Source organism: Leptidea sinapis, chromosome 1 (assembly GCF_905404315.1).
Source record: "Leptidea sinapis chromosome 1, ilLepSina1.1, whole genome shotgun sequence".
NCBI classification, from domain to species: Eukaryota; Metazoa; Arthropoda; class Insecta; order Lepidoptera; family Pieridae; genus Leptidea; species Leptidea sinapis.
In genome coordinates, this window is record NC_066265.1 from 16,714,341 (window position 1) to 16,738,594 (window position 24,254).

The 24,254-nt window shown below is 44.1% G+C and overlaps 1 protein-coding gene across 2 annotated transcripts in view; it reads left to right on the plus strand.

Moving 5' to 3' along the window:
* LOC126965929 (regulator of MON1-CCZ1 complex) overlaps nucleotides 1-24,254 on the plus strand; it is a 46,171-nt gene that overhangs the window by 16,650 nt on the left and 5,267 nt on the right. For both annotated transcript variants that reach the window (XR_007729634.1, XM_050809727.1), the window contains exons 10-11: nucleotides 4,551-4,793; nucleotides 17,228-17,432. Coding sequence is in view for 1 of the 2 variants with exons in the window: in XM_050809727.1 (XP_050665684.1) it covers nucleotides 4,551-4,793; nucleotides 17,228-17,432 (448 nt within the window). In the remaining variant the exon portion in view is untranslated. The remainder of the gene's footprint in view (nucleotides 1-4,550; nucleotides 4,794-17,227; nucleotides 17,433-24,254) is intronic.

Genomic DNA, 24,254 nt, shown 5'->3' on the forward strand with positions numbered 1-24,254 from the left:
AACCGGCAAAGTCTGTCTAAAATCGCCCGCTAAAAGTACCACCATCCCCCCCATGATATTTGGATTACTCTTGATGTCTTTCAAAGTCCGATCTAGAGCTTCAATTGCTCTTTTATGGGACATAGTACACTTATCCCAAACTAATAATTTACATTGCTGCAACATACGTCCACGCTCGCTGTTTTTACTTATATTACAGACTGGCATTTCTTCATGGGCTAAGTTTAATGGCAGTTTAAGCACCGAATGTGCCGTTCGACCACCATTGAGCAGAGTGGCGGCTATTCCGGAAGAGGCAACTGCTACAGCAATTCCTTTATCTTTTCGGATTTGCGCTAAAAGCAAGTTTAAAAGAAAGGTTTTTCCCGTGCCTCCGGGAGCATCCAAAAATAACAAACCACCTTCGCCATCTTCGATTTTTTTGAAAACATTGTCAAATACTAACCTTTGTTCTGGGATCAAACGTGGAACAGACTCTGTCAATTGTTGTTGTAAGGAAGCAGTATCGTAATCTAGTTCCCGTATTAAATCGCTACTGATTTCCTCGGTTCTCTGTGGTCTGATCATTCCATAATCTGATAAATCCTTTCCAGAAATTGTTTTAACCTGGTCTTCAATTTTTGTCAGACCCTCATTGTAAATTAAATCACTGTACGTGACATTGGGATTTTGCTCTTGTAATCTGTGCAATATATCGTCGGTCATATCATTTTTGTATTTATCCCACAATTGTTGAGGATTTGAAAGACCACATGTCGCTACTAATACAGCAAATAGCTCTCTCATCTTGCCTGCTGATCTACATTGAGCAGCTTCTTCCAGTGTCACATCCCAATGGTTGTCATTCTCCAGTAATCCTCTTGCCTCACATACCTCTCGAAATGTAGGATAATCTTGTGTGTTGTATTTTTTTAGATCATTGAAAGAGGTAGGTCCGCGCACATGGTGTAAAAGCATGCGTAGACAAAAACATTCCATGTTACTAACATGAACTGTATAAACTCGTCCTAAAGCATCTCCAGATTTGACGCCAGGCCAATCGTGAACTGAAGTACCTTGAATGCGGCGTTTCCAAGTTTTCCTACTTGCATCCCAAGTATAATACCTCGGCACCTCGACATAAAGAAGAGTTTTTGCAAACTCATCTCTGATACAAAGATCAAAAAAAGCAGTGAGTGTGGTTTTTGGCGGAGTAGTTATTCGTTCGTGGAAATTGTGTTCATTAAAATAAACGCGTTCACCATTTTCTAAATGCACGCTGAGATGTGTCACGGTGGGATGCCTTTCGTGCAACGGAAATGCTAACAGACGCCACACGGCTTCGTTGCTGCTGACATACCGACCAGACTGATAAGTTTGTACCTCATCTACGGGATTCGCAAGATCAGTATTTCTAAAATTGAAAATAGCTTGATCACTACCCTTGTTTATATATTTGCAAATATATTTGATGGCGCGTACTGAACTGCATGCCTCAACATTTATGTGGGCGTTAAACATTTTTGATAAAATTGGTGAATAGGGGACTACCCAACTATTATCAACCGTAACGTAGCTACCATTTCGGAGCTTCACGGTTACTGTTCGACCTCCGTCTGCTGGCGCTCTTCTACGATACTGCGGGTATCCGTGGTCGTTGTGAACGGTCTCTTTCACTAACTTGCGAGGAAATTTTTTTGTGCATTTTCCGTCTTTCATGCAGTGGCACTGTGGATTTTCGGGTCCGCATGGACCGTGAATCATATTTTTTACAATAATATCATGGAGAGTCTTGTCAATGTTAGGATCCGGTATTTCAGCGCTGATTATGTTATCTATTTGATCGGGTCGTAACTTATCTTTTAACCACAATAATATATGGACATGTGGCAGTCCACGTTTCTGCCATTCGACAGAGTACATAAAGCAGCGCGCTTCTCTGAACACTTGGCCTTTATTAATCACATCCATTAGTTTTTTAACTTTTAGTCTAAAAACTCTTGCGACTACATCATGTCTATCTATTGCGCTTTGCCCCGGCATCAACTGATTGACTATTTCGGGCCAGGCTGGGTTGCAAGTAAAGGTGACGAATAAGTCAGGGCGACCATGTGTACGCACATAAACAAACGCGTCCTGAGTATATTCGTGTAAGTACCGCGGGCTATTTACAAATGAAGATGGTAAAATGACCATACGACCTAAGTTATTTGGATTTAAATTAGCGTCATTTGCCACAGCGTCTTGAAGATGGATGTAATTCTCTGCTCTTAGTTTAGTTTGATTTAATGATATGTACCGTAACCTCTCGCTTTCAACTTTAACGTACATGTCAACGTAAAACTGATTGGCCAGTTGCTTGCATCTTTGTACAATGTTAAAGTTGTTTTCTCGTATCATCATGTTGTAGGCATAAAAATCCATGCATGAAACCTTTTTGTTATGCAAGGGAAGACCTGTTACAGGATTAATTTGAGGAACTTGAAAGTGGTACCCCTCTTGTCCCTTACTAAATATGATCGGATATTGCAACGCATCATAAAATTTATGAGTATCAGGCACCCTGGTTAATGTGTCATCTCGGGCCTGTAAAACTATATCACGGAAAGCAAACTGTTCGCCTGTAACCAAGGCTGCGACTTCATTTATTAACGGTGCATTATACCGCCTTTCATGTTCCCCACTTGGTGTGCGATCGGGGTGCATCACCAACCTATAATCCTCTCCCGGCATTCTATTCTAGTGCTGTTTTGAAAGTATTGATAAGGCGATTATGTTCATGCAACATTCTCTGGATTTTTAAAACAGTATCCCTTTCGATCCCTTGTATATTTTGACACCTGCGATCAGCTTCGTTTTTTTCATCGCCCATGAAATAAAGTTGCAAAAACTTTGGTTGTTCATTATTTGCGGGAAGTAAGGAACCAACCCTGTGATACACCTGTCCTTGGATGGTAAAAGTAGGTGAAAATCCAGGCATTACGACCTCCTTATCTACACCAAATGACGTCATCTGAAAGCAAGAATTTTACTTTCTAATCCTGCTTAAAAACCGGCGCGATTCGTTACTGTCGTATAAAAGTAAAGATTTAAGAGGTTCCTCTGGCTCGCCAAGTAATGTAATTTTACCTTTCCACCAGAACAGCACATACCTGAAGTTTCTTCTTTCCATTTCAGTACTTCACAATATCTGCATTTTTTATCCATTCTCCCAATGATAACCAATCGGTGATTAACATAGTCGATCAAAGGGTCATACTCAAAAGCGGCACCATTAAATGCCTCCTACGTACTCATTGAAAACGTACGTCTTCTTTCTGCCTGCCGTTCAGCATTTAAAAGACGTCGTCTTTGTGAATCTTCGTCAGTCTCTGCCGCAATCAATTGCGCGTGACGTTCGGCATCTAAAACTCGACGTGTCTGAGTCTGTTCCACTGTCTCAGCAGCTCTTTGAGATGCGTGGCGTTCAGCATCCAGGGTCTGACGGGCCTGAGTCTGCGTATAGGTCTCAGAGGCCCTTTGAGATGCGTGGCGTTCAGCATCCAGGGCCTGACGGGTCTCAGTCTGCGTAAACGTCTCAGAGGCTCTTTGAGATGCGTGGCGTTCAGCATCTAGGGCCTGACGGGCTTGAATCTGTGTAAACGTCTCAGAGGCCCTTTGAGATGCGTGGCGCTCAGCATCTAAGGTCCTACGGGCTTGAGTCTGCGTATAGGTCTCAGAAGCTCTTTGAGTCGCATGACGCTGAGAATCTAACATCTGACGCGTCTGAGTCTGCTCTTCAGATTCTTGGCTTCTAGCAACTTTTGCAGTTCGAGCTCTGCTAGAACTACGGCTTAGATTGGATTTACGTTTGCGTGGCATATCGAAAACAATAAAACAATAATTAAAGATTTTTAAAATCGGTAGTTTTAAAAACTACAACGTAAGACAATTTTTTATAAAAACTTCGATAAAGCAAACCTTTTTACTTATAACCTAAATATCTAAATCAATCAATAACGTATTGAACCTAAACAACTATGCACCTGACAAACCTAACCAAAAATACGCAACGAATAGAGTTTCGTAACGCAATAATTCAATATTCGCATACGTGCGACGACGACGACAGTTGGGCACGGCCCTCCCCTCGCGCCGCACCGCCTCTTCGCTCGCTAAATTTCATCAATTAGTATTTACCTTACTAAATTTCATCAATATCTGTCTGCCTACTGCCTACCCCCTAAGAACGATGGCGTGATTATTTATAGCCTATGACCATTTCTAGGTTATCATCTATCACCATACCAAATTTCATCAAAATCCGTTCAGCCGTTTAGGCGTGAAAGAGGAACAGACAGACAGACAGAGTTACTTTCGCATTTATAATATTAGTATGGATAAACCCACATACGTGTTTTAATATCCCTTATTACACAACAGTTGCATAAATAACTAAAATGTGTAAACTTTTATGTAATTAGCATGTATTTGAATTGTATTTTTGGTGATTGACATTGACTTGAGCAATCTTTTGATTTATGTTAAGATCTTTGACTGTGGGTTCATTATTGTAACTACTTGACCGGCAGGTGGTGACGCTGTACCTGTCGTCGCTGAGCGCTCACGAGCTGATCGTGCAGCACTCCGTGGGCGAGCTGTGCGTGCGCACGCTAGTGACGCGCGGCGCGGCGGGCCGCCTCCGCTCGCTGGTGCGGCGCGGCTGTCTGGACGCGCAGCGCCCGCTGGCCTGCCAGCTGCTGAGCCTGGGCCGGCTGGACCCCGCCGCCGCGCAGCTGGCGCTCGACATGATGCGACGACTCAACGCGCCGCCGGTACGTACCCGTGCACCTGACACTCCGCGGGCGAGCTGTGCGTGCGCACGCTAGTGACGCGCGGCGCGGCGGGCCGCCTCCGCTCGCTGGTGCGGCGCGGCTGTCTGGACGCGCAGCGCCCGCTGGCCTGCCAGCTGCTGAGCCTGGGCCGGCTGGACCCCGCCGCCGCGCAGCTGGCGCTCGACATGATGCGACGACTCAACGCGCCGCCGGTACGTACCCGTGCACCTGACACTCCGCGGGCGAGCTGTGCGTGCGCACGCTAGTGACGCGCGGCGCGGCGGGCCGCCTCCGCTCGCTGGTGCGGCGCGGCTGTCTGGACGCGCAGCGCCCGCTGGCCTGCCAGCTGCTGAGCCTGGGCCGGCTGGACCCCGCCGCCGCGCAGCTGGCGCTCGACATGATGCGACGACTCAACGCGCCGCCGGTACGTACCCGTGCACCTGACACTCCGCGGGCGAGCTGTGCGTGCGCACGCTAGTGACGCGCGGCGCGGCGGGCCGCCTCCGCTCGCTGGTGCGGCGCGGCTGTCTGGACGCGCAGCGCCCGCTGGCCTGCCAGCTGCTGAGCCTGGGCCGGCTGGACCCCGCCGCCGCGCAGCTGGCGCTCGACATGATGCGACGACTCAACGCGCCGCCGGTACGTACCCGTGCACCTGACACTCCGCGGGCGAGCTGTGCGTGCGCACGCTAGTGACGCGCGGCGCGGCGGGCCGCCTCCGCTCGCTGGTGCGGCGCGGCTGTCTGGACGCGCAGCGCCCGCTGGCCTGCCAGCTGCTGAGCCTGGGCCGGCTGGACCCCGCCGCCGCGCAGCTGGCGCTCGACATGATGCGACGACTCAACGCGCCGCCGGTACGTACCCGTGCACCTGACACTCCGCGGGCGAGCTGTGCGTGCGCACGCTAGTGACGCGCGGCGCGGCGGGCCGCCTCCGCTCGCTGGTGCGGCGCGGCTGTCTGGACGCGCAGCGCCCGCTGGCCTGCCAGCTGCTGAGCCTGGGCCGGCTGGACCCCGCCGCCGCGCAGCTGGCGCTCGACATGATGCGACGACTCAACGCGCCGCCGGTACGTACCCGTGCACCTGACACTCCGCGGGCGAGCTGTGCGTGCGCACGCTAGTGACGCGCGGCGCGGCGGGCCGCCTCCGCTCGCTGGTGCGGCGCGGCTGTCTGGACGCGCAGCGCCCGCTGGCCTGCCAGCTGCTGAGCCTGGGCCGGCTGGACCCCGCCGCCGCGCAGCTGGCGCTCGACATGATGCGACGACTCAACGCGCCGCCGGTACGTACCCGTGCACCTGACACTCCGCGGGCGAGCTGTGCGTGCGCACGCTAGTGACGCGCGGCGCGGCGGGCCGCCTCCGCTCGCTGGTGCGGCGCGGCTGTCTGGACGCGCAGCGCCCGCTGGCCTGCCAGCTGCTGAGCCTGGGCCGGCTGGACCCCGCCGCCGCGCAGCTGGCGCTCGACATGATGCGACGACTCAACGCGCCGCCGGTACGTACCCGTGCACCTGACACTCCGCGGGCGAGCTGTGCGTGCGCACGCTAGTGACGCGCGGCGCGGCGGGCCGCCTCCGCTCGCTGGTGCGGCGCGGCTGTCTGGACGCGCAGCGCCCGCTGGCCTGCCAGCTGCTGAGCCTGGGCCGGCTGGACCCCGCCGCCGCGCAGCTGGCGCTCGACATGATGCGACGACTCAACGCGCCGCCGGTACGTACCCGTGCACCTGACACTCCGCGGGCGAGCTGTGCGTGCGCACGCTAGTGACGCGCGGCGCGGCGGGCCGCCTCCGCTCGCTGGTGCGGCGCGGCTGTCTGGACGCGCAGCGCCCGCTGGCCTGCCAGCTGCTGAGCCTGGGCCGGCTGGACCCCGCCGCCGCGCAGCTGGCGCTCGACATGATGCGACGACTCAACGCGCCGCCGGTACGTACCCGTGCACCTGACACTCCGCGGGCGAGCTGTGCGTGCGCACGCTAGTGACGCGCGGCGCGGCGGGCCGCCTCCGCTCGCTGGTGCGGCGCGGCTGTCTGGACGCGCAGCGCCCGCTGGCCTGCCAGCTGCTGAGCCTGGGCCGGCTGGACCCCGCCGCCGCGCAGCTGGCGCTCGACATGATGCGACGACTCAACGCGCCGCCGGTACGTACCCGTGCACCTGACACTCCGCGGGCGAGCTGTGCGTGCGCACGCTAGTGACGCGCGGCGCGGCGGGCCGCCTCCGCTCGCTGGTGCGGCGCGGCTGTCTGGACGCGCAGCGCCCGCTGGCCTGCCAGCTGCTGAGCCTGGGCCGGCTGGACCCCGCCGCCGCGCAGCTGGCGCTCGACATGATGCGACGACTCAACGCGCCGCCGGTACGTACCCGTGCACCTGACACTCCGCGGGCGAGCTGTGCGTGCGCACGCTAGTGACGCGCGGCGCGGCGGGCCGCCTCCGCTCGCTGGTGCGGCGCGGCTGTCTGGACGCGCAGCGCCCGCTGGCCTGCCAGCTGCTGAGCCTGGGCCGGCTGGACCCCGCCGCCGCGCAGCTGGCGCTCGACATGATGCGACGACTCAACGCGCCGCCGGTACGTACCCGTGCACCTGACACTCCGCGGGCGAGCTGTGCGTGCGCACGCTAGTGACGCGCGGCGCGGCGGGCCGCCTCCGCTCGCTGGTGCGGCGCGGCTGTCTGGACGCGCAGCGCCCGCTGGCCTGCCAGCTGCTGAGCCTGGGCCGGCTGGACCCCGCCGCCGCGCAGCTGGCGCTCGACATGATGCGACGACTCAACGCGCCGCCGGTACGTACCCGTGCACCTGACACTCCACCACATGAACTCTTACTCAATTGACAACCTAAAATGAACTGCTTTGCTTTTTTTTTATGATAATAAAAGACGAGACGAGCAGGACGTTCAGCTGATGGTTATTGATACGCCATGCTCATTACAATACAATGCCGCTCGGGATTCTCAAAAACCCCAAAAATTCTGAGCGGCACTACAATTACGTTCGTCACCTTGAGACATAAGATGTTGAGTCTCATTTGCCCAGTAATTTCACTAGCTACGGCGCCCTACAGACCGAAACACAGTAATGCTTACACATTACTGCTTCACGGCAGAAATAGGCGCCGTTGTGGTACCCATTGCTATTTCGTACCACGACGTCATTAGAGCTATCCATTTTAGGTTGACGTCAAATCAAGAAATTGAATCGCAAACTGATTTAAATCGTTCATTCATTCGTACCATGAAATAATATTTTAAACTGGATAGCTTATGTGTCAAAATGAGTGATTCGAAGAAAGTTGCTACTTCCTTAAAGAAAGTGAATATTGTTGTTAATAACTTTTAAAAAATAGTGGAACATACAGAGAAGTAAAATTTTTTTGATGAAAGATGCGATGGGAATACTTTATTGGACTTTTTTCTAAAACAAAATACTATAAATAAAAATACTAAAGACGAGGCAAAATGGGCCCGGGCTATAGCCTATTCGCAAGAACGAATTAAAAAAATGTACTCGGTGCTCCTGCCAAATCAAACATCAATCGAAGTGCGTTCATAACTCGTTAAGTTTACGAAAACACCTAAGCAAACATTTTATTTATAATTCAAAGAACTATATATTTTTATATAGTTCTATTATTTTTTAAGTACAAAAAGGTTTATAATTTGACGCTATAAATTATATTTTTGACGCTATAAATGCAATTTTAAAATATACTTTTAGTATTTTCTACGCAAAAAAATATTATAAATAAAATCGTTAAAATCATATCATTTTAGGTTTCGAAACGCAACGCATATGGTTTGAGTAAGAGAGACAAACTTAGGCAACGACTGTAGAGCATCATCTCTTTCTCACATCCAAACGCCATTCAGTAAAAGGCACTTCATGGTACGAATTTCAGCGATTCAGTTTAGCTACCTAAACTGAACTGCATCGGAATCGCATCGCTAATTAAAAGTTGATGGTAGGCCTTCTGTACTGCCAATTGTACGCCTACACAAGCGAGCAGATTGAAAAGCGTATTTTTGCATCCCGAGGGCAGGGTCTATTTCTCTTCCAATTACCCTAGTGCCTGTGTTGCTTGTAAACTAACTGAACTGATGGTCAGTGATCACCACCGCGCTATAGGAACATCAGTTGAAATTTAACAATGTTGCCAACCTTTATAGAGGGTATGATATACTTAGTCTGGCCATAAATACTGTTACTATCCTACTAATATTATAAATGTGAAAATTGGTATGTCTGGATGTATGTTTGAACTTCTTTAACGCCAAAACTACTGAAGGGATTCTGATGAAGCTTACACACCAGAATAACATATAGGCTATAATTTATAAAAATATTGTGTGAATTATCTATACATATAAATAAAAATTGGATATTATGAATATATAAACGGTACACATACACCAAAATAACATTTATTACAATTTTTGTCTGTCTTTCTGTCTGTCTGTCTGATTGTTCCGTATCTCTGAAATGAATGTTGCAATGTCCAAGAAATAATTTATATGGCAAAACAACGTTTGCCGGGTCAGCTAGTTAAAAATAAACAAAATGTTACATAATATGAATTTGGAATCTGTCATTTTTATATGGTGAATAACCATATAAAAATGAAAGATTGAGTTTTCTCATTTTGGCGCCAAAACATTGTAGAATATTTTGCGATATTAAAATGGAGTGAGGTGATAAAGACCAAATCGCTGTGATTGCATTACACAAAGTAGGTATGGAGCAGAATGCAATTTTTAAAACTCTCCATACGCTTTGTATTAATAAAATGTTTGTGTACCGGGCTATTAATAGGTACAATGAGACCTCCTCTGTTTGTGACATAATAAGATCTGGCCGTCCACGTAGTGTTCCCACGCAGTAAGGGAAAGAATTCGAACTAGCAAAAAGAAGCGAAAGCAAAAGATTTTATCTCGAAAGATGAAGAGAGCACCTAGAACCATGTCGCGTATTTTAAAAGATTACATAGGACTTGCAGCTTATTAGAGACATACTGGTCATTTCTTAACTGATAAGCAGCGGTACGCAAAGGGAGGACTCAGAAAAATCTCATCCGAAAACAATTTTGTTTAGATTTTTTTAACAATTGAGCAACATTTTAACAAACGAAATGACCGTATTTATGCCCAGAGGAATAATAATATCTCGGCAATACGCATATTTTGTCCCCTCTCTTTCCTAGAGAGGGGACAAAATGCCAGTGCTTCTACACCTGCCAACTTTGGATGAAATTTCTCAAAAAGTCATACACGACAATAGGCGTGCAGTAATACGAAACATGTTGCATCTAATTGTACAAGAATTATCCTGATCGGTTCAGTAGTTTTCGCAGTATAACCGAAGGAAAAAACCGGCCATACATTTATTAGTACAATATAGATTATTGGGATAGATTCTGACGTCACACTACGCTTCAACCAATAGCATTGCGTTTCGATGTTTTATATTTCGCGCGTATTTATTGCACTTTTGTATAATACTAGCTGACCCGGCAAACGTTGTTTTGCCATTTAAAGTATAATTCACGCGATAGTTTTTATAAGTAATAAAATATTGTCTATATTATAGCCTGTACATCATTTTGTTCTATTGTCAATAGTTTTTGCAGCGCACGCAAATAAAAGGTTTTCGATTTTACACCTTGTGTTACAAAATAGCAATTTTATTACGGATCCCTAATTTTGAAAATAAAAAAATAGCCTATAGCCTTCCTCGATAAATGGACTACCCAACACTGAAAGTATCATTCAAATCGGACCAGTAGTACCAGAGATTAGCGCGTTCAAACAAACAAACAAACACAGTAACAGTACTTTATAATATTAGTATAGATTTATTATTCAGCACAAATTAAAAAACAAAGACGTGTGGCACTCGGGGACTGCCGCGGTTTTGCATAGCATTTTTTATCAACTTATGCAATTATAATTATTTATTTATTTTATTTATGCGGTATTCTTTTTGATAAAATTAATTTTAAGATAAGCAAACGGGAAGTGAATAAAATTTAACTTGCAAGATTTGATTACAGACAGGCAACGGGACGGGTGAAACTAAATAAAAATGCTTGTGATAATAATAAAAATTAAGAAAACGTGATAAAAAAAATAAAGAAATTAAAAAAAATCAAGATGTACCCCAGGCTCGAACCTGGGACCTTCTGCACAAAAAGCATACGTGATAACCGCTGTTCCACGGCAACTGTAATGACCGTGCCGAAATATCTATATATATATATATATATATATATATATATATATATATATATATATATATAGTAAGTGTTAGGTTATTTTCGTTACGGAATTTCTGGATTCGGTCTCCACACTCAAGGCCCGAGATAGAAGCTATGCAATAGCTTAAAACTATTTAAGATAAAATAAATAATAATAAAGATTAGAAAAAATAATATTTCAAGTAAATATAAGTTACATGCATATACCCTATGGACGGTGCCATTTGATGACTTGGTGAGTTGGTCTACCAAGACGCCTGGGAAGAGCTTTATTTACCTTTCCAGATAGTTTATAAGTTTTGTATATATTTTACTTTTTACCTTTATTTTATGTATTAGATATCATTGTACCTATCTGTTTTATAATAAGTATACTGGGTAATTTTGTTTTTAATAAACTTATTATTATTATTAAAATAGGCATTAGTGATGAAATAAATATTGTACACAATATGATCACGTTTTATATTGAACAAACTGTATATTTTATGTGGGTACTAGCTAACCCAGCAAACGTTGTATTGCCGATATTAAAATCGAGATACAAAAGTAACTGTTGATCGTAGATTGTTGAAAATTTGAGGTTGTATGTATTTACTATGCTGACTCATATACAAACAAATTTAAAAAAAATGTCAAATAAAAAAAAATCGTGTGGACCACCCTTAACATTTAGGGGGATGAAAAATAGATGTTGTCCGATTCTCAGACCTACCCAATATGCACTCAAAATTTCATGAGAATCGGTCAAGCCGTTTCGGAGGAGTTCAAAGTTTAACACCATGACACGAGAATTTTATATATTAGATATAGAACGAAGTTCGAGCTGAATGTATTTTATTGATAGCTGATTCTTTTAAAGTATGTATTTAATTGCCATAGGAGATAAATCGGCACTAAAAATATGTTATCACTTATCGTAATATAATAATAATGTAATAATAATTTGTTATGTATATTTATGATAACCTAGTACCTATTGTTCACACAACACAAATGCTAAACATTATAGTCACAGATTTTTTTATTAGGAATAAGGGACGAGACGCGCAGGACTTTCATCTGATGGTAATTGATACGCCCTGCCCATTACAATGTAGTGCCGCTCAGGATTATTTAAAATGCCTATAATATTGATAGGCACTACAACTGCGCTCTTCTCCTTGAGACATAAGATGATAAGATGTTAAGTCTCGTTTGTCCCAGTAATTTCACTAGCTACGGCGCCCATCAGACGGAAACACAATAATGCTTACACAGTGCTGCTTCACGGCAGAAATAGGCGCCGGTGTGGTACCCATAATCTAGCGGGCATCCTGTGCAAAGGAGCCTCCCACTGGTAAGTAAAAGTATCAGCTAAAGCAATGTGGAAACCCACGCAGGACTCGTGTTATTGACAGCACTCTGATGTCTGCTTATGGCCGTTCCCAATGTGCTATCTACAGATAGAGATAAATTACTACCTTCTACTGTCAGTAATTAGCTGTCAATAATCTGAAGCTGTCCCAATATACCGGATAAGTCATTCATATCGCCTTATATTGGAACGCGTGAATTTCAATTTCCATAAAAACTTCTCTGGTAAGCTATACGTCGCCCCATTGACAGACAGAGTGCACAGATAAGGTGAGTTACCGTCGATAAATTGGGACAGAAAAGTGAACGATTTTTATCTAAAGTAAGAGATAGACTGAATATTGGGAACGGCTGTTAGGGGCCTTGTTGAGACCTGCGTGTGTGTGCGTGAGTCGTTTCGAACGTTTGTACTTAGTTTACATACTGCTTTTAGCTGATATATATAATGTGTTATAGTGCAAAGTGAGGAGCGTATTGAGATGGCAAGATCAGGTGTCCTGAGCGGCACTGCATTGATTACAATATAGGATCCATTAGGATACGGCGAATTACTTACCATTTTTTTTTATGGAATAGGAGGACAAACGAGCGTACGGGTCACCTGTTGTTAAGTGATCACCGCCGCCCACAATATCTTGCAACACCAGAGGAATCACAGGAGCGTTGCCGGCCTTTAAGGAAGGTGTACGCGCTTTTTTTGAAGGTACCCATGTCGTATCGTCCAGGAAACACCGCACAAGGAAGCTCACACAGCTTTGTAGTACGTGGAAGAAAGCTCCTTGAAAACCGCACTGTGGAGGATCGCCATACATCCAGATGGTGAGGATGATATCCTAACTTGTGGCGTGTCGGCGAGCGCTTTGTGCCATACACGATCAAAGGCCTTCGCTATATCCAGGCTAACTGCCAGGCCTTCCCCGTTGCTTTGAATAGTCGCAGCACATCTATGTGTTAGGCATACCAGAAGATCACCTGCCGACCGACCATGGCGAAACCCGTATTGTCGGTCGTTGATCAACTGGTGACCCTCTAGGTATACCAAGAGCTGACGGCTAATTATGCTCTCCATGATTTTGGAGAGGAGGGAGGTAATAGCAATAGGCCTGTAGTTTGCCGGATCCGAACTGTCTCCTTTTTTTTGGATCGGATGGACAAGGGCTGACTTCCATGAGTCAGGGACTACGCCTTTAGAATAAGAGTGCCGGAATAAACGCGTTAGCACCGGCGTCAACTCAGGGGCACACGTTCTAAGCACGATTGGAGAAATGCCAACCAGCCCTGACGTCCAACGAAAACAGAGCTCCCCTCAGCAGCTTTCTGTCCGAACTGTACTTCAGGCATAGAGCTCTGACACCGCGGGATGGTCGGCGGTGTTTTTCCGTTGTCGTCAAGAGTCGAGTTGGAGGCGAAAAGAGTGCACAAGAGATCGGCTTTCTCTTTAGCCGTATGGGCCAGGGTGTCATTCCTCAAGTGCAACGGCGGCATGGACGGCTGGCTGAAGTTACCAAGAGCAGCTTTCGACAATGACCAAAACTTGTGTGTTCCGGTCGGGTAACTGGAAAGCTGTTCGCCGATTTTGACGACGTGTTTTGACTTTGCACGGGCGATTTGCCGCTTAAAAAATCTGGAGGCACGGTTGTATTTCCTCTTCAGAACTATGCAGTTCGGATGCTTTGTGCCCAGCGCCGCAACTCAAGCTCGATACGCCTGTTTTTTGCAGTCAGATGCTGCTTTAACTGACGCATCGAAACAGGGCTGAGATCTGCCACCGACGGGTACTACAGAGTTTGGTATAAAAATATCCATACCCTGTAGTATCACATCGGCTACTGCAACGGCGCAGGCACTAGGATCATCTGAAGGGAAACAAACCCTGCCCCAAGGGTAGGATGCAAAAAAGGAACGCATCCTATCCCAATCTGCTGACTTGTAGTGCCAAACGCGGCGGGTCGCTGGTGGTCTGCGACGTTGGCGTCGGATAGGCACTACACTCCTGACCAGGCAATGGTCGGAGGTTCCGCGAGGGGCGTCGACAAAGACTTGGTAACCATCGGGATGTGTAGTCAGCAGAAGATCCAAAAAGGACGGCATGTGGCTATCCACATTCGGGAGCTGCGTTGGCGACTCAACCGATTGTGACAGACCATACGCCAATGCAAAATTATGCACAGATCGCCCTGCGTAGTCTGTGGTACGTGATCCAAGCCATTCGGCATTGTGCCCGTTGAAATCACCCAAGACTACGATTTCAACGGGCACGTGCAAGCACGTCGTCAATTGCCGCTTGAACGCAGCCCATGAGATGATCGGTTTCTGCGTTACCACTATGGGACCTGTAGACACACGCATAGATGCGGACGCGGTCCTCTAAATCTACGCGGAGCCAGAGAGTGGACAGGTCCCTACCCTCAAAATTGCCGAGACGGCGACAGCAGATATCCTCCCTAACGTACACACATACCCCGGCATGAGGCAAAAAATTGTGCTCAATTTTGTACCCGGGGTACGTTAAATATGACGTATCGCTAGGTCGAGATATCTGCGTCTCCGTAAGGAAACACAAGGCCGGCTGCGCCGTTTCAAGGTGGTGGTGGACGGCGTTTAAATTGGAGTGAATTCCCCTGATATTGCAAAAGTCCTTGTTGAGTGTGGAGCGGGGTGCCGTGGTGTTACTACATCGTTTGTCTTTGGTCATGCGCGGTTCTGTACCCTCCCCAGAATACGAAGGGCAGCCCGGGCTAGAGTGCTCGGGAGGGATTCTCCGACTCTGGTAGAGCCGGTACCCTCCTGGGATAAAATCTTTTTAAGATCCGCTGTCATATTCGGGTGGAGACGGGGGGGGGGGGATGGCCACCGGTCCTCGACACTAACCTATGCGAAACATAGCGGCACTAGGCCTTCACTTCACGCCGGTATTCTGTGCGAGTGTGGTAATTAACCCGGACGAGTCTGGCCCGATTGTGCTGACGTCAAAAGACGGCAGCGTGACTCTCCCACTTCTAAAAAGCAATTAGTCGCCTCTTACGACACACATGGGCCTGGGACTCCCCTATTCTTTTTACGCCCCGGGAAAAGTACAGGGCAATTTTGAGGGACGTCGTCTTCGGCTCGTGTCTTCTCGTAAGAGAGCTACATTAATTCTGACGTGTACAAGCTCAGATATTTGGTCGTAGTTAGTAGTTAAACAGAAGGGACTTAAACCAGACTTAGGTCAAAATAGAGTTAAGTATGCCATTGTACTCCTGAAGGTCTAATCTGTTATGTAGTGAACGGCCCATTTTTTTTATTAAGTAATTTTTATAGTGTACACGGAAGCTGTTTTTTTTTTTGGCTATTTCTATGGAAGTTTATTTAGAGCTGAAACTTCTAAGGCCTATAACTCAAAAGTGCCTGTATGTGGTTTGAGTCCTGTCTGCTTAACTACGTCCAATTGTTCCAGCTCGGCATTAGGTATTTAATATACTAGCTGACCCGACAGACGTAGTTCTATTCATAATAAAAAAAACTCTGATCTTTACTCGGCGAAAGGAATATTCCTACCAAATTTCAAGTCTACGTTATCATATGGGTCCAGAGATATCGTGATGAGTCAATAGATAGTTGGAAATCTCTTATATGTATGTAGATTAAATAAATTCCGAATCATAACTAAACATTCTACTTTAAATAAATAAAAACTAAAACTCTTATTAAATTTTACAATACCGAAACCAAAAGAGTATTTTATAGAATTTTGCCCGTATGTCTGTATGTATGTCGATTGTCGGGGTAATCAAAAAGAACTACTGAATAGATTTAATTCTAGTTTTGCATGTGTATAACAAGAAGTTGGGAAAACATAATAATATACGCTACATATTTTCATATGTCAATACGTCATTCATAATTCATAGACGGAGGCATTCTAAATGATTTCAGACATGATATCTTCCAAGTTCTTTCCATCGCTGCTTTGGTTGCCTTTTACGTATAAAATATTCTGTTAGCGCCATCATTATGCAATGTTATCTCATCATCACAACGATTCGGTTCTCTCTATTAACCCACGCCATTTCAATATCACAACACTATTGATACACAGATTAGCGGGAAAATAAGAAAGCTTGATGAATGTTCATAAAAGAGTGACATGTTCCAAATTCAAACGAAATATTATTGTTTTTTTTTTTTAATTGTTACAGTCTTAACTACCGTGTTTTTATTTCATCACCACTGAGCAAGTAAAGAAACTATATCAAAAACAAAACGAATAGACGTTATTTGTCATTCTTCGAACATATAAATGCTTCTCTCTCTCTCATTTTTTTTCTACAAACGAGCGCTACTTTTTTAACTACCTAACCTAACATAACATTCTTTAAATTTGTTATTCTTTGAATATGCGATTCCAACCAGAAAAAAAAATTGTGAATGAACTTTATTTTATGCTAATAACTATTATCGGGACACAAATATCATGTATTTATAAGTGGCCCAGGGTCCATACAATTCTCCTTAATTATTTATATAGCGAGTAATAAATACGCCACATGTTAGGATATCATCTCCACCATCTGGATGTGTGGCGGTCTTACACAGTACGGTTTTCAAGGAGCTTTCTTCCACATACTACTAAATTGTGGAATGAACTTCCTTGTTGCGGTGTTTCCGGGACGCTACGACATGGGTACCTCCAAAAAAGCGTACACATTCCTTAAAGGCCGGCAACGATCCTGTGATTCCGTGATCACTAAACACCAGGTGACCTGTACGCTCGTTTGACCTCCTTTTCCATAAAAAAAAGTATCGATAGCAATTAAATAGAAGTTTAGACCAGTTTATTATGTTATTGTTACGGTGGTGTGGATTGGTGCAGGAGATAGTGGAGGTGTTGTTGAGCTGGGACGAGCCCGTGAGCGCAGCTGGTGCGGCACGACAGCTGGGCGCGTGGGGGTCTCTGTCAGCCCGCAAGGTCCTGGCAGCGGCACAACAGCACCAGCACCCCGCTGCCTTTCTGGCGGTCTACCACGCACTGCTGCTGCGGAACGAGCGCACCCGGGGCTCGCCGCACTTCCTTAAAGGTATCCGCACCTCTGATACATACTCTTAAATTTGAAAGAAAAATTCTGTTCCTTACGTTTTCTTTAGTGTTAATTCCGTCAATATTTGCCTTTTAAACATATCGACACGTGTTTCGCCTCTACACGAGGCATCCTCAGGTTGACATGTTGAATCGCCAAAATCTGGCACGAGACGATTTTTAAAATGTTTGAAAGACAAATATTGGCGGAATTAACACTAAAGAAGACTCAAAACATTTGTATAATTATGGATTACCGCAAAGTAACGCCTTCTTCAATAAATTTTCTTATGTTATTTGTAAATATCATTCAATGTATAAATAAAATAATTGAATTTTACTTTTTCAAAAGATCACACTGGTTTGTACATCGTTTTTACTTAGAATCAACTTGAATGATATTTTTTTTCAATTATTTAATGAAATCTTTCAAATGTACTATTAATTATATTTGATGTAATTGTCGCTACAACGGGTAACCATAAACTTCACTTAACCGGAACCAAAGAGCATTCAACTAGAAATATATATTTCTAATTTGATACCATAGAATTAGAAATATATACTTAATATATATTTCTAATTCTATGATTAGAAATATATATTTCTTATTCTATGATTAGAAATATATATTTCTAATTCTATGGTATTAATACCTATGGTAAATAATTATTATTTTCCATAGAGATTAACATAACATATTGCAACAACGCTTGGTAAACGTCATGAAGCTACTTCAGTTCGTAAAGGGGCCTTCACATAGGGAGAAGAACTGATAAGAAAATCCGAGCCCACCTTTTTATTTATACAATAACAATAGATATCGCTTAACCTTCTTAATATAAAAGAATACAATTTTTGGTGGCCTGAGCAAAACCAGGCAAGTACCTTTAATTTACATTAATATATTTCTAGTATTTTGTTGTAAAATTGAATATAATACCTATGTAGGAGCCCTTAACTCTAGCTTAATTATTAAACGGCGCGTACTGTTTATTTTTTCTTACTGAATTGAATGAATTCAAATCACAATTTTTCTTGAATTCAATATCTAATATTTTTTCTAACATAGAATATATTCATATTATATGTATGTATTGTGAGGGTCATTCACAATATTGATACAATATGTCGTGGCAAGTTCAATGTCGCTTAAACATAAATTTCTTTCACACTGATCGCAACTAGAATGGGATTCAACCGGATCTTGACTGTTACTGATAGTATGAATGCACACATTTCATTTACGGCCGTTTTCAATAACGTTTCTCTAGTTACGGATACATTGCTATCCCAGTTTAATGACAAGATCTATCCATAGTTATGTCCAGTATAGTTATAGTCCAATGCTTTATGTTGAAAGGTTATTGAAATGTAAGTAAGCGTAAAAGGATAGATTTGTCTTACCTCTAGTAAGATAAACTAAGGATAGATAGGTTATTGAAAACGTCCGTTAATAATATTTTACCAGATCGATATCGGACCGCGAACGAACCGTTATCGGCCTTAGAATCTCGCAACGAGGCTGACTAGATCTCAGCCTTAGCCCAGTAGAGTGAACTTAGACATTGCTGAGACTTTACTTACGTAAATCTTAGCTAAGTGTGACAAAAACGCGAACTTAGATCTTAGATAAAGCTCAGTATAATTTCAGATGTCAATCCTACTAATATTATAAATGTGAAAGTTTGTATGTCTGGATGTGTGTTTGTACTCCTTTAAAGCAAAAAGTACTGAATGGATTTTGATGAAACTATACAATAATATAGCTTACACACCAGAATAACACATAGGCTATAATTTTTAAAACTATAATGTTCCATTCCGAATAGCAAAATAATTTAAAACCATTGAAATGTTTATGAATAAATAAAATACTTTCTCTCTTTTTAATCTCTGGATCTACTGAAATGATTTAAAATTTTCTTACACACAGAGAGCCACATTTTTTGTGAATGTCTTATGCTATATTATTTTTACCCGAAAATTGAAAAGACTTTTTCGTGGTCGTAGTTGTCGGCTTTAAGTAAGTAAGTCTGAGAAAAAACAGTCAAACACTAAAAATAATTTATATGGCAAAACAATGTTTGCCGGATCAGCTAGTTTACAATAAAAACGTAATTAAAGATTATGCTAAGTTTAAATTTGGCTAAGTTTTACGTAAGTAGTAGATCTCAACCTAAGTGTGCTTCTATTTAGGTATACCTACAAGTAAGGATTTATTCTCGAATGTACTGAAAAAGTTTAGATAGTAACAAGAAAGGAAAACAACATGTTTTGTAAACTACTATGTTTACAGAATGTGACCTTCGTAACAATATGTAATGCAATGTGCGTTTAAAATAAAGGTTGATAGGTATTTGTTTTGGTTATAGGAACGTTTTAGGTAGGAAGGAACGTTCTAGGAATTAATTACCTATATAGAAGTTTGTAGCACACTCCGCTCTAAGCTTAAACTATATTACTTTTTGTATTTTATGAATAATACTTTAAATTTAAATGAAACACTTTTAAAGGATTAAAACCCGTGTAGGTAATTGTAACTGTTTTTACATTAGATTTATGCGTATAAGTTACATTTTGACGTAGACAGACAAATACCACCTCCGAAGCAATAAATGGCGCTAAACTTCATAATGACAACTAGAACTAGGTATGACAAATACTATCTTTGACACATTTCATCTGCAGCCCCCCTGGAAACGAGATCTGAAATGGTCATGAAAAGTCGGGTTAACTAAAGTAAAACTGTAACTTTTACGCAAAAATCTAATGTATAAACGGTTACAATTACACGTTTTAATCCTTTAAAAGTGTTTTATTTAAAGGCGTTAATCAAAGAAAATACTAAATACTTTAAATGACAAATAATCAGAACTTAATTTATACGTCTAGATACAGTCTCTTGCTGTTAGAAAACCGATAAAAACAGGCCAGGAATATTAGTTTAGTGGGCGTGACAAGCTACGTCTTACACTAGTGATTTGCATGACACTTTGTGTTAGTGTGCGTGAATTGCTCAAAATAGAGGTTAGTTCTAAAGTCTATTTTTTTCGTTTTCACAGCTGTCATAGTCTATCTTGAGGTATATGTGATCTAAGACTATATTCGTTTTCACAGCTGTCATAGTCTATCTTGAGGTATATGTGATCTAAGACTATATGCTGTTAGATTGCCTTATGCACGTTTTATTTCAACACCCTGTAGAAACAGCTTATTATTATGTATGACATTACTTTCCATATCTACTTTGGCAACATTTATCACGTCGGATAACACATGACCGTCAATAATTACTATGTTTATCTTATCGTTTAGCGCGGCCGGCTCGGTCACGACGCCATGACGCTCCTCGGCGGTGATTGGTCAACCTACCTACGATGGTATCGATCACGCAACATTCGCCGCGAAGACACCATGACATTGTGACTTTATATATTTTTGTTCTCCAACTGTCAATTTGTGTCCTATTTTTTGACGCGTTAGGGAAAAATTATCAGAGCGAATTCTTACGATGCCCGCGCACACCGACACGTAAATTCGACACCCTGACGTTGGTCAAGTATACCATTTCTATCATACTACAGCTACCGAGCCTCAATTTTGGCTTAATATTAGTATGTTTAACTTTAAATTAGTTTGGGTTCTCTCTGCATCGTCTACCGCATTTATCACGGGGAGTGCTCAGAGGAGCTGTTCGGGTTGATTCCAGTGACCGAATTCCACCACCGGACATTGCGTGCAAAGTACGACCCGCATCACGTAGACGTCTGGCATTCCACAACCGCGCGTTTTATTAGAAATTTCTTGCCTCGCACAGCCACTTTGAGGATTCAACTACCGGCTGCGGTTTTCCCGAACAGATACGTCTTAGGGACCTTCAAAAAAAAAGCACTTTGCACGTAATGGTTATTACATGGTTATTTACGATTTACAGATTTTTAAACGTTGTTGGGGTTGGAGATTACATATCAATCTCTCAGCTAACTTATTGCAGAGCATTAGGCCCTCAAAAGTGATCATTCTACGATAAAAGCGCCTAAATACGCTATCGCCCACGGTTTTGGGCTTTTCGATGTTACTTTATTAACTCTCTTTCCCCGAATTTTGAGTTTGAAGTCTCTTCTTTATTTCTATATGCGAAAACTTGGTGGTGGATAAAACAAGATATAATCCGTGATCTCTATTGTTTGGTTATTTAGCTCTTGCTTTGAATCAGAATATTCTAACAGATTGCCAAATTTTGGTCTGACGCTATCCAGGCGGAGGTTTAGTTTTCTTGGGCGTTTAATGCTAACCTGTCTTCTTTATGGACTCCTGCTAACTTTCACACACTTTGGCTTTTTTGGGATATGTTAAGGTTTTCTATAGCCGCAGAAACTGTTAAAGGCCTGAGCGAAAGCTTTATCAAATAATGTACTCATATTATACTTACTTACCTACTTAAGTTTCTGTATCGCCTAGCCGGGGCAGAGGACATCTACAGTGCATCTCCATCGCGATCGGTTCTGAGCTCTTAATTTCACTCCAGGTCTTTCCGATCTCTTCGCTTCGTCAATGACAGTCCACCGCCAGGTTTGCTTTGGACGGCCACGTTTGCGTTTTCCTTGATGATTCCAGTCTAGGGCTTGCCTCGGTATATGGTTGGAATCCCTCCGGAGTGTGTGGCCTATCCAGCTCCATTTGCGGCGTTTTATCTGTTGGTCGTTTATCTTCATGACAGCGTTGCCAAAGATGATCGTTGGAATTTTTGTCGGGCCAGTGAATACCGGGGATAATTCGAAGGCATCAGTTAACGAAAACCTGAAGTTGATGAGAGATGATTCCACGTCTCACACCCATACATCAATACTCATATTATATTTTCATATATTAATACGAAAAATCTATAAATGAACAAAGCTGCTGGAAATATTTATAGATATTGTTATTCAGATAAGAAATCATAACAATTACTTATTTTTATCTACTTTATAGTTTTTATATAATTGTTTACGAGTGAATTTATCGACGGTATTGGGTCACTCTGATAAGTGGACATAATAATTCACCATGCTTATGTAACTTATGGTCTTCGACTTGGAAATATATAACTACTAGAATGCACATGAAGATATAATATAATGCCGTGAAGCAGTCATGTGTAAACATTACTGTGTTTCGGTGTGAAGGGCGCCGTAGCTAGTGAAATTACTGGGCATATGAGACTTAACATCTTATGTCTCAAGGTGACGAGCGCAATAATTGCAAGCCGCTTAGAATTTTTGGGTTTTCCAAAAGAATCTTCAGCGGGACTGCATTGTAATGGTAAGGGCGTCCTGCTTGTCTCGTTCCTTATTATCATAAAAAAAATATAATAAATCTTGTACTGTAAATCTTGTACTCTCTTCAACAAGTGCCTAGAAACTAAAAACATCCCAAAAATCTGGCGCAAAGCCCGGGTCGTTGCGTTACTTAAGCCTGGTAAACCTGCTGACGATCCTAAAAAAATTTCCGACCAATTTCCCTTCTTTGCCACCTGTACAAGCTGTTTGAAAGAATCCTTCTTGGCCGACTTACACCACACATCGATGAGAAGCTTATCCCCGAACAATCAGGTTTTCGCCCAGGCAAGTCCTGCTCGTCGCAAATTCTCAACCTGACCCAACATATTGAGGATGGTTTCGAGAGGGGGAAAATTACCGGTGTCGCTTTTGTGGACCTTTCGGCTGCTTACGATACAGTTAACATCTGCGCAATGATCAAAAAGCTTTACGAAATCACGGCTGATTACACCTTTTGCCAGATTGTGAGGCAGCTACTGAGTAACTGCCAATTCCAGGTTGTCCTTCAAAATCAGAAGAGTCGGTGGAGGAAACTGCGCAATGGACTGCCACAGGGTAGCGTCCTGGCACCAAGTCTGTTCAATATCTACACAAACGACTAGCCTAGAGCACGGGACACAAAGAGCTTCATTTACGCAGATGACCTAGCACTAGCAGCTCAAGCGGACAGCTTCACGAGTGTAGAGGAAGCAACAACTACATCCCTGAACGAGCTCGGCGACTACTATACGGCAAATGGATTGAAACCAAACCCAAATAAAACCGAAGTCTCCGTATACCACCTACGTAATTAAGACGCAAACAGGGAACTTAACTTAACATGGCAAAACACAAAATTATCCCATAATAGATTCCCCAAATACTTGGGCGTAACCCTTGACCGAAGCCTGACGATGAAACAGCACTGCATGAATACTCAGCAGAAAGTCTGCACACGCAACAACATACTGAGAAAGCTGACTACGACTTCCTGGGGAGCTAAACCAACCGTCTTGCGCACTACAGCCATTGCACTCTGCTACTCCGCAGCCGAATATGCCTCCCCTGCATGAGAACGGTCGGCACATACAAAGCTGATCGACGTAGCACTGAATGAGTCCTGTCGTTTAATAACCGGTTGTCTGAAGCCAACACCTACCGAAAAACTGTACCAGCTGGCAGGAATAGCCCCCCCTGAGGTGCGAAGAGCAGTCTCCAGCTCGGTAGAAAGAACAAAACAGACACAGGACAGACGGCACCCACTATTCAATCATATACCAGCCCGCCGTAGGCTTAGAGACTTCCAGATAGGCCAACCTCAGTTGGCCTATCTGGAAGTCGCTAAGCCGTCTCAGAGCAGGAGTGGGAAAATCTAGGGCAAACTTAGCGAGGTGGGGTTTCATCTCTGGACATGATACGGAGTGCATCTGCGGTCATCCGAGACAGACAGTTGCGCACATGACTGGGTGCCCTGCGTGCCCGACAACATGCACGAACGAGGAGCTACACGAGGCTACCGT